Source organism: Pelophylax lessonae, assembly GCF_965119305.1.
Source record: "Pelophylax lessonae genome assembly, chromosome: 5".
In the NCBI taxonomy this organism is placed as follows: domain Eukaryota; kingdom Metazoa; phylum Chordata; class Amphibia; order Anura; family Ranidae; genus Pelophylax; species Pelophylax lessonae.
The window spans coordinates 445,722,822-445,739,681 of NC_138772.1; the positions used below are offsets into that span (position 1 = coordinate 445,722,822).

Below are 16,860 nucleotides of genomic sequence, written 5' to 3' on the forward strand. Positions count from 1 at the left end.
ATTGGCTCACTGATTTTTCCCAAAGTTTGCACTAAGTCAGATTTTTTGCATCCCCTGCATCAAAAATTTAATTTTTGGTGAGATACTTCCAAAAGGGAAATCACATCTAAAGGGATGCAGATCCTGCCACATTCCTTGTTATAACCCTGCAAGTGCAGTTGATTGAGAAATATGAAAATCGCTGCTATGAGCATTGATTTTGCACATGGACACATATGGATAAAAAAAAGGTAGAGAAATGAGGAATGAAAAGAATGTATAAAGCTGAAAGTGCAGGTAATGGGAGTAAGGTGGTGAATTGAGGGTTCACGAGTATCATGTAAGGACAACAGGGAGAGGGCGGAAATTTACATACATGGCTGATTTAGGGCCCATTCCAACTAGGAACTTGATGTGAATCGCACAGGAATGCGCTACATGTTCCTGTGCAATTCACATGAAGTTCTGTGCAGTGCGATTTCAGCCAATTAATTTTCAATGGGCTGAAATTGCACCATACCAAAAGTAGTGCAAGCACTACTTTTAGAAACGTACTGCAACCAGATGGGATGATACTTTTGTACCATCTGATCTGGTGCGGGCAATCTTACTGTTTGCGACCTGTGTTTGGGGTGTCGTTCACTTTGTACACCTGCTGCAGATCGCAAGGGCAGGAAGATCTGAATGCGGTGCGGGAAGCCAGCATGGAACGTGGGTTTCCCACACTGCATTCTAGTGTGAATGGGCCCTTAGAAATAAAGAAGTGGTATGTGAAAGGGGTTGCTGAAAGCAAATCAAAACAGTGGTTGGTGACAAGCAGAGGTGCCTACAGAAATCCAGCATGACATATAGCTTTGACCAGCAAATTTCCCAGCAGGTGGTCTGTATATAACTTTCGAGATGCAGCCTGGCTTCACACTTTACTAGGAACAGTAGTATGCTAGAAAGACAATGGTCCTTACCCGTGATGCATCTCCTTCCTGTTTAATCATATCCATCCCAGGTAGTTGGTTTGGAAATAGACTGCCTCCACGCAGAGTCGGGTCGTTAACCTGGAAAGCCAAGGAACAGTTTTACTGCACCTGACTGACTTCCTATTGGTATGCCAAAGAAAAGTAGCAGAGCAGTGTCTGTGTTGGGCTAGTAAATATTGACTAGTGGCTTGGATCCTAGCCTCCTGCTACCCAATGCTGACTAACCTGTGCAAAAAGGTGTATACAGTAAACCCCCGCTCCATCGCGGTTCAGTTTTTGCGGTCCTGGTATATTGCGTTTTTTTCTGTAATGTTATTTTACTAAATAAATAATTCAAAATTAAATATTTTTGTGTTTTCCATAGCTCTTGCTATGTCTCTCAGTATTTTTTTGTGTGTAAATGAGTTTCTATTGTTTTAAAAGTGTGTTTAGAGAAATCAAAATGCTTTTACACGTACAGTGACCGTAAAAAAAATACATGCCTACAGTGTATTTAAATAGGGTTTTTCTATTTCGTGGATTTTCACTTTTCGCGGCTGGGTCCGGAACGTAACCCCTGCAATGGAGGGGGGTTTACTGTACTTTTATTTTCAGCCTGCTCCCCTGTTTCAGTCAGCAGCAGCTGCAAGGGACAGGACAGAGTGCTCGACAATGGCTGGGAATTCCAGAAGGGGTGATGCCAATCATAGCCTCTCATAACTTTATCAGCACTCCCTCTATTCCCCCGCTGACTGACACAGACGAGATCATGTGACTAGACTGGAGCATGCTAAAAATAAGCAAGTGTACACAGATTAGTTAGCACAGGAATCAAGAGGGGAAGAGGGCTTTTTTAAGGCTAGTTAGTGTAAAGGCAGCCATACAAGGATTAAAATTCAGCTGGTTCAGCAGGGACCGACCAAATTTTGATCCATGTATGGGACAGGCAGTTTGTACACAAGTTGATCTGCCGAGCGACTTGTGTACAATCAGTCTGTCTGGATTTTCCTGAATGATCAGTGTCATCAGCTATAGCCAGCAGCACTGATCAGAGTATTCGGAGGGTGGGGAAGGTTCCCCGCCATCAGAACATGAAACAGCAGAAGTGATTCCCCCCATCCACGTTGAGGTTTGTGTGAATGGGGGAATCAAGTCATTTTTTTTTTTCACCTGCTGGTTGAACAAAACAAAACAAAAAAAAAAAAAAGAATGATGTAAGGAAGCAGGAATTATACTTAAAATTTGTTTCCTGGTATTTAAAAAACTTTGTTAATTTACCTGGAGACTTATGTGACAGTCTTACTGTCATAATAGAGCTGTTTATCTTACACACAGGAAGGAAGAAAAACTCTCAGTCGAGAAAATCTGTTGTACTGGAGTAAAGCTCTGATATCAGGCCTAAAGGGATTGTAAAGGCAGAAGGTTATTTTTAACTTAATGCATTCTAAGCATTAAGATAAAAAAAAAAAAAAACCTTCTGTGTGCAGCAGCCACCCAAATACTTACCTGCGCCCATCATTATCCTAGCGATGTTTCAGGAGTGTCTAAGCTGCCTGGGACTCCCCTCCTCATCGGCAGAGACACAGTAGTTCGATTGCCTCCCGCTGCTGTCAATCAAAGTCATTCTGCCAATCAGGAGAGAAAGGGGTGGGGTTAGGCCACAGCTCCGTGTCTGAATGGACACAGGGAGCTGTGACTCAGCTCCAGAGATGTATAGTAACGAAGTAGAACTACTTAAGTACTGTACTTAAGTACCGAAATGCGGTATCTGTACTTTCCTAGAGTAGAATTTTTTTCTCCTACTTCTACTTTTACTTCACTACATTTTTTTGATGATTTCAATACTTCTACTCAAGTATTTTTTTTTTGTGCTGCATAGTTACTCGTTACTTTTAAAAAAATTATCACTGCCAGAACAGTAGATGGCAGGTTGCATAAAGCTCAAAAAAATGTGTATAATGTCATTTGTAAATCAGCGCATACGAAAATAAAGGCTGTGTATAATAAAAGCTGCTATACCAAATCTTTCCAATAAAAAGAAAATATGAAACAAACAAATAAATGGTGCTACAGCGCTTAAAGTGCATCAAGAAACTACTAACAAACACAGGTTAATCATTTGAATAAATCATTTGAAATAATAAAAAACAATATGATGTTCAAACTTTTGACTTCTTTCTTTAATAACTACATAACACAGTACTTCTACTTCTACTTTCAGTACTTGAGTAGAATTTTTTTTTCAAAACTACTGGTACTTTTTACTTTTAGTACTTAAGTAGCAAATTTTTTGAAAAAACTACTTGCAATACTTAAGTAAAAAAAATGTTGAATACTTTAGTACTTCTACTTAAGTAACTTTTTCTGCGAGCACTTCCACTTCTACTCAAGTCACTTTTTGATCGAGCACTTGTACTTTTACTCAAGTAGAAATTTCGAGTACTTTATACAAGTCTGCTCAGCTCGCATGCCCCCATAGCAAGCTGCTTGCTGTGGGGGCACTCAACAGGAGGGAGGGGCCATGAGCCTCAAAGAGGGACCCAAAAGAGGAGGATCCAGGCTGCTCTGGGCAAAACTAACTGCACAGAGCAGGTAAGTTAAGTAGAAGGTTTGTTATTTAAAAAAAAATATGAGACTTTGTAATATGTAATATTACAGATACATGTAACACAGATATAAGCCGTCAGTAAAGTATTATCAACCTCAACTATATAAAGTGAACTAAAGACTGAAAAATAAGTAGTTGGCAGACTCGTAAAGAGCAGACGAGGCATACAGAGCCTCTTGCAATAAAAATAACGTCTGCATGCCAGCAATTTTCTTTGGATTGTACACACTGAGCCTTGCACTTGCAGCTCAATGCAAAAATCTCAGCATGATATGGGTAGGCGCAGTAGTTAAGTCACCCTGGGCTAGCCAAACAAGACCAAGGACACCAAACTTGCAAGAAGATCCACAGAAAATGTAAGCAGCAGCAATGGAGTGACAAAGGAGATTGTGTACATCACACCACTCTAGAAGGTGCTGTGACCAGTAAATGTGGCATATTCTGCAAGATCCCATCCACCATGACAACACTTTAGTTCCGTTTTAAGTGCATTTCCACATTTTCAGCCAAACTAGAACACCTACTTTATATTTGTTACATGTCCTCATTCACATAGCATGACTTAAAAAATATAAAAAAATAGCTGGCTGTCTTTTACTTGCCTAAAAATCCTTACATGCTTCCCCTGCTTTGTTATGTTTGGGAGGGGGCAGTGCAGTAAAGTTTAATACAATTAACCCTGTCTGTACTGTGTGTGCAGTTCTTCATGATCAGCTGTGAACTAGATTTGAACAAAGTCTGTCCAAAGGGTTCAAATTTAGAAACTAATCTCCTGCATTGTATGTGAATGTGGGTATGATTTACTCTGTAAGAGGATAAAGACTGTCCAGAAATCTTAGAATCAGCCATAACACCACCTCCTTCGAAATAGCTAAAAAAAAAAAATGGGATTTTTGACTTACCGTAAAATCCATTTCTCTGATGTTCATTGACGGACACAGCTCGTGATCTTCTTAACCATTGGGTTATACTGCTCCCTACAGGAGTAGGACACTAGGCAGAAAAAAAGTCTGGCTACTCCTTATGTGCAGTCCCAGGGGGTATACTCCCTCTCTCTGCTATAGGTATTCAGTTTTGTTACATGTAGTGTCAGAAGAATTACAACTCCACAGAAAGGTGAGTGCTGTGTCCGTCAATGAACATCAGAGAAATGGATTTTACGGCAAGTCCAAAATCCTATTTTCTCTTTCGTTCACTGACAAGCACAGCTCCTGGTATTCATAACCATTGGGGCGTCACAAAGCAATGTTAAACATGAGGGGTGGGAACAACTAAAATATTCCCCAAGACTAAACATTAGCCAACCAGACAACAGGGGCTCAAACAACCAACCGGAGCCCACCTGAAAAAAAAAACAACAGAGCTGAAAGATCGAATTAAGATCCCAAGCCGGCAACGGAGCCTGCGCTGGAGAAACCAAATGTTGGACACCCTGAAGAAAGGTACGCACCAGGCAGTGTGTGGCCAAAGGTCGTTGAAAGAAGACCGACAAAGCGGACACCTGGCCCTTGGTGGTACTCAAGGCCAATTTCTGTTCAACCCCCCCACCCCCCCGAAGGTAGGTTAAGATCCGAGCCACCGAGAAGGAGCGAGGCGGAAACCCCAAGAGACTCACACCACGCAATGTAGGTTTTCCATGTGCGATGGTAGATCTTCCTGGAAGTAGATTTCCTAGCCTTTAACAGGGTAGGAATCACAGACTCAGATAGACCCCTATCCTTCAGTGCCTGGCGTTCAACAGCCAAACTGTCAAAGCCAGCGACTGTAAAGCAGGATGGAAGATCGGTCCTTGGAACAGAAGATCCTACCTGAGAGGAAGCTTCCAAGGAAGGTCGGCGACCAGTGGCACCAGATCGGCATACCAAGCCTGGCGAAGCCAGTCTGGAGTCACTAAGATGACAGGAAACTCTTCCGTCTCGATCCTGCAAAGAAGTCTGGGCAGACGGTTGAGAGGAGAGAAGGGGTAAACCAGCTGACCCCCACGGAGCCACCAGCGTGTCTGTGGCATCCACCAGAGGATCCCTTGACCGAGCCACAAACCTCTGCATCTTTCCGTTGAACTGGGATGCCAACAGATCTACCTCAGGGGTTCCCCACCAGAGACATAGCTGATAGAACCACCTCCAGATAAAAAGGGACCACTCCCCGTGGTCCAACTCCTGCCTACTGAGATAATCCGCCTGCCAATTCTCCAAAACGGGAATGTGTATGGCAGAGGGGGCTGGAATGAACCGTTCTGCCCACCTTAGAATGCCGGCTACCTCCAGAGCCCCCAGGACACTTCTTGTGCCCCCTTGATTGACATAAGCCATGGCTGTGGCATTGTTCAATTGAATGCGCACTGGACAACCCTGAAGAAGATCCATCCAATGATCCAGACACAGTCTGATCGCTCAGAGTTCAAAGACATTGATCGGTAGTCTGGATACTTCCAGCGTCCAAATCCCCTGAGCAGAATTCTTGCCGAGGACGCCTCCCAAGCCGGACAGGCTGGCATCCATGGTGACCACTGTCCAATACAAGGGGAAGAAGGATTTGCCCAGCCGGAGCACGAAGCCACCATATCAAGGACTCCCTTGTTCCCTGACTCAACTGGATCTAATTTTCCAGAGACTGGGAGTCTTGTCCAATTCAGTCAGAATCTACCTTTGCGGGGACCTCGTATGGAACTGTGCCAACAGAACCACCTAAAAAAGGTAGACACCATCAGGCCCAGCACCCGCATGCAAGTCCGGAGGGATGACCATCTGTTGGACAGCAGGAGGCGAATTGCGAATTTTTGGAGTTTGTCCAGAGGAAGGAGCACTCTAGCTAAGGCCAAGTCCAGAGTCAGGACCAGATAGTCCAGCTTTGTGGACGGAACCAGAGCAGACTTCAGAAAGTTCAGAATCCAGCAGAGCTCCCGCAGAGTTTTCTATTGTGATCTCCAGGTTCTGCACCAGAGCAGAGGGAAACTCTGCTCGCAGAAGGAGATCGTCCCCAAGAGCAGGGCAAGACCAAAAGGGATCCAGTGGGGAAATGTGACCCAAAGACTCCATGGGTCACCAGGGGGACCCCACAAAAAAGTGTAAAACACTGCTAAGGGACAACCCCCAACACGCTGGCAGCACCAGCCAGTCGCTAGTCACAAAGCACCAAGCGATCCATAGCAGAGAGGGAGAGGACCCAACCAGACTCACCACCCGCAGAGACAAGCACCTGCAGCCACCTGTATAATCTGCACTACACGTTCGGCGATCAGGAAGTACAATGATCCAGGAGTCCGCACCGGGGAATGGGCTCCCACCGCCGAAATCGCCGCCCACAGGGCTCCACTGTCATGTACCCCACTATTTCCAATGGCAAACCCCAGCAAATTGGCTGCCAGACTATACAAACATGACTGCAATGTATAGAACACACAGGCTACAACAAAATGGCAGCCACATGAGGCACCACTAGGTATACAGGGATCCAAGATTGGAAGATCAGGCCTCACTTGCAGGAGCCCCCACCAGTTATAGACCCCCCTTCCGCACAGTCGATCGTGTGGTTGATCCCCCCACCCCCAGTTAGCACCCTGCCCCCTTCCCTGGAAAGTGGCCAGACCACCCAAACAGCCCCAGCGTATGTGGAAGGGGGGGCAGGATGAAGGACTCAGCAAAGGGGGTTGCCTGGGGAAGGAGGAGAACCCGGGGGTCTGACCGTCCCAAGGAGCGGCCCACATCCACTGCAAAACCCTCCAGGGGGAGAGGTGGGACAACTACTCACCATACCAGGAACCAGGCGGGCACCGCTATAAACAGAACCCCTCTCCATCGAAACGGGGGGGGCTGTCGGCCAGGAGGAATGCTGTGACTCAGGCCAGGACCTGGTCATAGGCGATTTTGCAAGGCGTTTAACTCACAGGCCGACCTAGCGTGGAGCTGAAGTCTGCGCGCTCTCACTAACCAGACTGGGGTGACCACTAGGATCTAGTTATCCAGCCGGTCGCCCAGTCTGGCAGTTGATTGTAGATCTTACAGGAAAAATACAGAAGGAAAACATTTCCTATCCCAAAAATTTTGCCAGGACCAAAGATCCCAGCAGGGAATTCTTCCTTATTCTTGACTAGGCAGAAAAAAGTGGCTATAGCAGAGAGAGAGGGATTATACCCCCTGGGATTGCCCATGGGTATAGCCAGAATTTTTTCTGCCTAGTGTTCTACTCCTGTTGGGGGCAGTATAAACAATGGTTATGAATACCAGGAGTCCGTCAATGAATGAAAAAGAAATACATTTTTAGGTGTGTTGTGTGAATGGGAACACAAACCTATAGAGGGGCTTTCTCAAATTAACCTGCAAAAGTAGACATACCCTTTAGGAGAGAAATGATTCTGATGATTGAGAAGACAGGCAAGAACGTTTGGTTGTTCTAAAAGCACCCATTGAGTCTTACATCTTAAAAAACGTTATGTTTCTATTACACTACCAAAATTAGACCACACTGACCAAAGAAGAAATATCTATTTGATACAAGACAACATGGGAAAAGGGGTGGGGTGTTTACCTGCTCTGGACCCATAGAGGACAGTCCTGATGTAGGCACGGAGGTCACTGAGGTCATGTTGATCTGCCCAGTCATCTGGTTCATGCTGTTCATATTACTCGTATTGGGTGTCATAGACACATTGATGTTCATGTTGTTGTTGAACATGCCAGTGCCAGCTTGCTGCGCAAAGTGTGGAGGCGATGGTTGTGAAAACATGCTGAAAAACAAGATGGTTTTGTTAGATCAAGTATTTGAAAAACCCGTTATAACACAGTTATTATAATCTTGAATCCTGGTCATATGGTTAAAATAGAAGTTGTTTAGTGCCCATACATCTGTAGGTCTCACAGAGCAGCAACCGCTACCAAGACTCAGGGCTCACAGGGCCCGGTTCTAAGAGATTCCAAATGTATCCATCTGTTCACCAAGAGAAACACAGGTATGCCATTTTTATTGGCTAGAAGAGGTTTGATACTCACATGTTGAGTTTATGGAGGGCTTTTCTGCATATGGTACATTTTACTGATAATCAGATGGGCGATTGTGCACATTCTGCATCAAGGAACATAACAGCATAGCTACACCTCTGACTCACCAATATATTTGTAGTATAACCTGTGTCAGCTTTTATCGCTCCCTGGAACCACAACTGGGGAAAGTTACCCTCATTTCCTGCTCCAGACACAAGAAAAGTAAGTAAAACAGAAACCCCACCATTGGCAGCTATTGGGTGTCCCCAATAGAGGATTTCCACAGAATCCACACATCCTCTTTTTTTTTAGGTCAACAAATTTCCCTGCAAGCAGAACACAATGATCACTGCTGGCAGCTAACCATTAGCAGTCATCTGTTAAAAAAATCCAACAGGCTGGTTGTTCTGAAGTTGATCGACCAGGCTGCCCATCAAGACATCGAATCTTGGCCGGTTCCTGCTGAACCGGACTCAAGTCCATCCATCTGTGGGCAGCTTAAAGGCTAAGTTCACCTATGTACCAATATACCATTAATGTAGATTAGGGACCTGAGAGCCAGTAAGACACAGGAAGCAGTTTACCAGCTGTCCTCCTTAGCGCACACCCTGCACCCATCAACTAGGTTCGCATAGCATCCCCACCATCCTTCTACACGTGCATTTGCCTGGCTTGTCAATGTAACCTGCCACATAGGAGGGAGTGGACAGAGACACTCAGCTGCCCCCCATTCACATCTTTCTACAGGTTTTTTTTTTGGTGGGGGGGGGGGGGGTATTTTGTAGTTTTTCTGCTCATGGTGTATAGGGCAACTAATACACTCAAATAGGCTGCTCTAGGCATGACAAACACTCCAAAGAAGCCCCAGAACTTTGAGTGGAGCTTTTCTTTAGCTTGTTTTTTGATGAATTTGCAGATCGTTTGTCATGCGAAAAATGCACGATATGCAAGATATCAGCCATAACCCTGGTAAACCCTTTTTTCAGCCAGCGGCTGGCTTCCTCATGAAACCGGTCTGAAGCTTTCCCAGGCTTACCATTTCCTCCAGTTCACCAGAACAACGATCCGGCAGTGCGGCTGGCTGCTCCCATAGGCGATTAAAGAAATTAAACTTTTTGATTGCCTTTATGGCCTTGAAAGACCAGAGCGACTTCCAGTCCAGGCTAAAAGTAATTTATTTATTTTTTGATCTTGATCTTTTGCATTTAAAAAGGTAAAGAAGAGATTTGGGGTCTTTTCTATTAAAAGAGAGGTTTACATCCCTTGTAATAGGAGTAAAAGTGATAAAAAAATTAAAGGGACAGTGTAAAAATAAAATGTAAAATAAGGGAATAAAACAAAAAACAACATGTAAAGTGCTCCCCATCCCTCTGTGCTCACACGCAGAACCAAACCCATACTTAAAGTCGCGTGCATATGTAAGCAGTGTTCACACCACACGTGAGGTATCGGCGCAAACCTTACAGCAAAAGCAACAATTCTAGCACTAATCCTCCTCTGTTACTTTAAACCGGTAACCTGTAGAGGCATTTAAAGCATCATCTATAGAGATTTTAAGTACTGTAGTTTGACACCATTCCACGAGCGTGCATAATTTTAAAGCGTGATATGTAAGGTATCTATTTACTCAGCTTTTCATCTTTTAAATTTTACAAAAAATTAGGGTAAATATTGTAGTTTTTTAAAAATTCATTAAAGTGTATTTCTTCCAAAAAAATTGTGTTTGAAAACCGCTGCGCAAAATACCAAGTGACTTTTTTTAATTTTGTAGCAAAAAATATGGATTTAAGCTTGTAAACAAAAAAGTGGTTAATTGAATATTGGTGCATAGGGGAGCAGGATTTTAGGGGGGGGGGGGGGGGGAGGGAACTTCGCAAATTCACTTTTTAAACAAAATATAGGCGATCTAAAAATAACTTCCCCGGTATGTAAATCATTGAACTTGCCATCTGATTTTTGTTTTATAGAGGAAATCGTTTCACAAAAAAAAAATTCTAAATTTCACATGCAAAAGTTTGCATGCAATCCTGACAAAATAATAACTTTTACACATGTGGCAATGCATTACCTGTTCCCACCATTACTTGACTGTGTCCATCCATTTATGTCTGCTGACTGGTAGGCAGGGGTAGCCTGTGACTGCTGCATCATGGGACTTTGTGTATGAGCCATTCTGGGTGACATGATTGGACTTTGAGGGGTTGTTGCCCCAGTAAATCCAGGGTCGGACTGCTGACTCATTCCTAAAGGACACATTAGTTTAGACATGGAACACACTTCAATAACCATGCAATATATCACAAAGGAATTCATATTAAATATATTGTAAAAGCAACCACTAATAACAGCCACAAGAAAACAAAGCTAGTAGCACAGCAGAGCCTGCAGGTAGAGAGGTGTATCAATGCAATTCCAGAGTGAAACTGTCAGGGACTTTTTTTGTAGAGATCTAAAAGATTTTTGTATACTTGCACTACACTGTAGTTCATTTTGACACTGCTGGCTACAGAAGGAAAGTGGCTTAAATAGTTATAATCCAAGTGTACCAAAAGTAAAAATGGGATTTTTGACTTACCGTGAAATCCATTTCTCTGATATTCACTGATGGACATAGCTCCTGGTAATCATAAGCATTGGGTTATACTGCCCCCTACAGGAGTAGGACACTAGGTAGAAAAAAGTTTTGGCTACACCGATGGGCAGTCCCAGGGGGTATACTCCCACTCTCTGCTATAGCCACTCAGTTTTGTAACAACCAGTGTCAGGAGAATAAATAACTCCATAGAGGGGTGGGTGCTGTGTCCGTCAATGAACATCAGAGAAATGGATTTTACGGTAAGTCAAAAATCCCATTTTCTCTTTCAATCATTGACAGACATCCTGGTATTCATGACAACTGGAATGTCCCAAAGCAGTGTTAAACATGAGGGCTGGGAACAATCAAAAAATTCCCCAAGACTAAACATTAGCCAATGAGGCAACAGGGGCTCAACCTGAAAAAAACAATACACCCCCAAAGAGGATCAGGTCCTCTAAACAGCAGCCTGCAAAACCTTGCGGCCAAAAGAAGCATCCACAGATGCCAACACATGCACTTTAAAAAAATTTGTAAAAGTGTGCACCAGCAACCAAGTGACCGCCTGGCAAACCTGCTGACTGACGCCTGATGACCGAAGGACAGGGAGGCTCTAAGCGCCCTAGTAGAGTGCACCTTGACAGGGAAAGGATGGAATAGGCCTGAACCAACGTCTGTCTGCTCCATCTGGAAATGGTGGCAGAGGATGCGGACAACCCTTTTCGAGGTCCATCCATGAGCACAAAGAGTCTGATTTTCCAAAAGACTCTGAAGCTACCAGGTACACCCTAATAGCCCGGACCACATCCAAGGCATGCAAGGCAATTTCCTTTGAATGTTTAGGCCTGGGACACAGGGAAGGCAACACAATGTCTTCATTCAAATGAAAGTCAGAGACAACCTTTGGAAGGAACGACGGACAGGAGAGAAGAACCACCTTGTCCCTGTGAATCGCCTGGTATGGAGAACGACAGTATCACGCCACCAGTTCCGACACCTTGCGCGCAGAAGTGATAGCCACTAAAAAAGGTTATTTCCCGGGACAATGTAAGCAGGGGAGTCTCCCGAATATTTTCAAAAGGAGGCTTCTGCAGAGCTGAAAGCACCAAATTAAGATCCCAAGGCGGCAACGGAGCCTGGACTTGAGGAACCAAAATGTTGGACACCCTGAAGAAAGGTACGCAGCAGGGAGTGTGCGGCCAAAGGTCGTTGGAAGACCACCACCAAAGCCGACACCTGGCCCTTGATGGTACTCAAGATCAATTACTGTTCAACCCCCCGTTGAAGGTTAAGATCTGAGCCACCGAGAAGGAGCAAGGGGGAACCCCAGGAGACTCACACCACGCAATGTACGTCTTCCACGTACCGCAGATCTTCCTAGAAGTAGATTTCCTAGCCTTCAACAGGGTAGGAATCACTGATTTAGATAAACCCCTATCCTTCAGCACCTGGCATTCAACAGCCAAGCCGTTAAAGCCAGCAACTGTAAAGCAGGATGGAAGATTGGTCCTCGGGACAGAAGATCCTCCCTGAGAGGAAGCTTCCAAGGAATGTCGGCGACCAGCCGCACCAGATCGGCATACCAAACACGGCGAGGCCTGTCCGGAGCCACCAAGATGACCGGAATCCCTTCTACCTCGATCCTGCCAAGAAGTCTGGGCAGAAGCTTGAGAGGAGGGAAGGCGTAAAACAGCCGATACTGACCCCCACAGAGCCACCAGCTCATCTGTGGCGTCTGCCAGAGGATCCCCTTGACCAAGCCACAAACCTCTGCACCTTTCTATAGAGATGAGACGTCAACAGATGCACCTCGGGGGTGCTCCACCAGAGACATAGCTGATGAAACACCTCCAGATAAAAAGGGACCACTCCCCACAGTCCAACACCTGCCGACTGAGATAATCAGCCTACCAATTTTCCACCACGGGAATGTGTACGACAGAGGGCTCAAACTGTTCTGCCCACCTTAGAATGCCGGCTACCTCCAAAGCCGCCAGGACATTTCTTGTGTCCCCTTGATGATCGACATAAGCCATGGCATTGTCAAATTGAACGCGCACTGGACAACCCTCAAGATGATCCATCCAATGATGCAGTCTTATCGCTCGGAGTTCCAAGACATTGATTCCGTTTTCTGGATTCTTCCAGCGTCCAGATCCCCTGAGCAGAATGCTTGCTGAGGACGCCTTCCCAGCCAGATAGGCTGGCATCTGTGGTGACCACTGTCCAATACAAGGGGAGGGAGGATTTTCCCAGCCGAAGCACAAAGCCACCATATCAAGGACTCCCATGTTTCCCGACTCAGCCTGATCTGATTTTCCAGAGACTGGAGAGTAATGTCCCATTTGGTCAGAATCTCCCTTTGCAGGGACCTCATATGGAACCGTGCAAGCGGAACCGCCTCGAAGGTAGACACCATTAGGCCTAGCACCCACATGCAAGTCTGGAGGGACGACCATCTGTTGGACAGCAGGAAGCAAACTGCAACCTGCAATTTTTGGAGTTTGTCCAGAGGAAGGAGCACTCTGGCTAAGGCTGAGTCATGCCCAGATGGTCCAGCTTTGTGGACGGAACCAGAGCACCCTTCAGAAGATTAAGAATAGAGCCGAACATCCGCAGAGTTCGTATTGTGATCTCCAGGTTGTCAACCAGAGCAGAGGGAGACTAAACTTGCAGAAGGAAATCGTCCAAGTAGCCCAGTACCACGATCCCCCATTGGCGTAGCAAGCCTAGCACCAGGACTAACTTTTGTGAAGACACGAAGAGCAGATGCGAGACCAAAGGTTAAGGCTACAAACTGATAATGTTCCTCTCCTACAGCAAAGCAGAGAAAACACTGGTGACTGGCACATATTGGAATGTGAAGGTAGGCATCCTTGATATTGATAGAGGTGAGGAAATCCCCCTGACACACCACCGTTCCAATGGACTCCATTCTGCACTTGCACAAAGCAGTTTAGCGCCCTGAGGACTGATAACAGGTTTGAGTAAAAACCCTGAAAATGTTCCGAAGTCGGAAAAATCACCCCTTGAAGGAACAGGTCTTGTACCGCCCCAAATAAGCCCCGTAAGCGGTCTGGGGACAGGCGCAAGTTGGAAGGAAAAACCCTTGCCGGGAAACAAGACCAAAATTCGATCTTGTAGCTGGACCGAATGACTTTGCGGACCCACTTGTCTTGCACTAGGGAAGTCCATGGGTCCGTTAACCAGCGAAGACGTTCTCTCCACCCCCGATACTGGTTCATGCTGAAGGAGCCTTGTCCACGGGTCTGGAGAAGCCCGATCTTAGCTTTCCCGACCAGGTGAGTTTAGATCCCCCTGAAGAGGCCTGAAAAAGCTTTCAGTTCTTGTCAGTCGACCCTGAGGAACGAAAAAAAAAAAAACTCTTATGAGCTGAGGAGGGCCCACATCTACGATGAGGTTCCTTGCCCTTAGTAGCCTGTGGAAAAAAAAAAAAAGTACCCTTCCCCACCCTCAGACATTTAATGATGTCATCCAGGGTAGCTCCAAACAGGCGATCTCCTTGGAAAGGAAGATCAGTCAAGCAGACCAGCACTTGAGCCAAAAGACACGCCGAAGGACCACTGCCAAAACAGAGAAGCAAGCAATCAGGGGAGCCACATCCAAAGAGGTATCAGGGATAAACTGCAGCCCCTGGACCAGCTTGTCCGCCAGCTCAGCAAAAGGCAGAAGGGAGTTTTTCGTCTTCTAGGTCAGGGAGTAAGAGCTTAGCCCACTCGGTCAGAGTTTGCAACACTAGGGCAATGGTGAATATCGGCCTTATTGCCAAACCAGCCAGAGTGTACATATGGCAGGGCCACAGCCTCCGCCTTCCGGTCAGTCGCATCCTTATAGACCAGGCACTCTTCAACCGGAATCATGGTTGCCTTGTTTAATCTGGAAACAGGAGGGTCCACCACTGGCGGCACAGTCCACTTCTTAAGAAGAGATTTCTCATAGGGGTAACGCCTAGTAAAGAGCGTAGGGACCCCCACAGGGACGCTTTGATCGTCCCAACTCTTTAGCCAAAATTCTGTAAAAATTCCATGCGCGGGGTTGCAGACACAGCAGGGTGACCCACATCCGCGGTGGCCGAATCAGATTCAGGCTCTGATGAGACAGATGAGGCAGGGGGTTCCCTTTGCTAGCCCGTTGACCGCAAGCCACCTCCACCCAGGACACAAGGGACTCCAGGACTGCCATCAGTGCATGGATGGTTGATTGTGACCCAGAGGGCCCTGCAGCCTCGGAGAGGGGATCAGGTGGGAAAATGTGCTCCAAAGACCCCATGAGTCACCAGGGGGACCCCACAAAAAAGTGTGAAACACTGTTAAGGGACAACCCCCACTGCGCTGGCAGCACCACCTGGTCACCAGGCACAAAGCACCAAGCGATCCTCAGCAGAAAGGGAGAGGACCCCACCAGCTTCACCACCCAGAGAGACAAGCAGCCACCAGGGTAATCTGCACTACACGTGCAGCAATCAGGGAGTAAAATGATCCAGGAGTCAACACCAGGGGATGAGGAGGGGCTCCCACAACCTAAATCGCCGCCACAGGGCTTCACTGTCATGGCCGCCGCTATTTTCAATGGCAAACCACAGCAAAATGGCTGCTGGACTATACAAACACGGCTGCTGTGTATAAAACACACAGGCTACAACAAAATGGCAACACCCCAAAGTTGACAGGGACCCAGGATTGGGGGACCAGGCCTCAAGGACAGATCCAGGCATGTCGGGGAGCCCTAGTAGGAGCCTCGGCCAGGTACAACACCCCCCCCCTCCCCGCGCACAGTCTATAGTCCAGTCGCCGGCGGCACCCCCCCCCCCCATCACCAGTAAGCGCCCTGCCATTACCCCTTGAAAGTGACCAGACCACCCAAACAGCCCCAGCATATATGGAGGGGGGGTGGCAGGATGAGGGCAAGGAGGGTGCTACATCCACCCCAAAATCCTCCAGGGGGAGAGGGGGGACAGCAACTCACCATACCAGGAACCAGACGGGCACCGCTCCAGACAGAACCCTTTCGATCGAAATGGGGGGCTGTCGGCCAGGAGGAACGCTGCAATTCAGGCCGAGACCTGGTCGTATGCGACCTCGCAAGGCGTTTACCTCGCAGGCCAGCCCCCCGTCCAGTGGGGCTATGTCGCGGTTAATCTAGCGCAAAGCTGAGGTCTGCGCAAGCTCGCTGGCCAGACCAGGGTGACCACTGGACCAAGTTATCCAGCCTGTCGCCCAGTATAGCAGTTGATCTCACAGGAAAAATCCGATATCTAAAAAATTTTGCCTGGATCAAAGATCCCAGCAAGGACATAGGCCCTTACTCCTGACTAGGCAGAAAAAAAAACTGAGTGGCTATAGCAGAGAGAGGGAGTATACCTCCTGGGACTACCCATGATTGTAGACAGAATTTTTTTTCTGCCTAGTGTCCTACTCCTAAAGGGGGCAGTATAACCCAACGGTTATGACTATCAGGAGCTGTGTCGGTCAATGAACGAAAGAGAAACAATTTGAGGCAGCGGGATTTAATTTTAATAATAACTTTACAAATGTTCAGGGGCGGTGTGATGCATTCGTAAAACGCACTGCAGTTTACTTTTTTCACCTCAACTTTATTTAAATGTCTTATAATGATATTTCCATAATCTTTATGCACTGCCGTGCATTGCGATGCGGTGTAGTGAGTTAAAACATGTTGAGCTACAGAAAAATGCATCATGTCCTTTTTTACAGCGCATGGATGTGAACCAAACTAATAAGACAA

At 46.4% G+C, this 16,860-nt stretch overlaps 1 protein-coding gene across 4 annotated transcripts in view; it reads right to left on the reverse strand.

Moving 5' to 3' along the window:
* Nucleotides 1-16,860, reverse strand: part of NCOA2 (nuclear receptor coactivator 2) — a 244,430-nt gene that overhangs the window by 14,685 nt on the left and 212,885 nt on the right. For all 4 annotated transcript variants that reach the window (XM_082259561.1, XM_082259562.1, XM_082259563.1 and 1 more), the window contains exons 19-21: nt 10,588-10,762; nt 8,068-8,266; nt 942-1,031 (exon numbers count right to left, since the gene is read on the reverse strand). In XM_082259561.1, the coding sequence (XP_082115687.1) occupies nt 942-1,031; nt 8,068-8,266; nt 10,588-10,762 (464 nt within the window). The remainder of the gene's footprint in view (nt 1-941; nt 1,032-8,067; nt 8,267-10,587; nt 10,763-16,860) is intronic.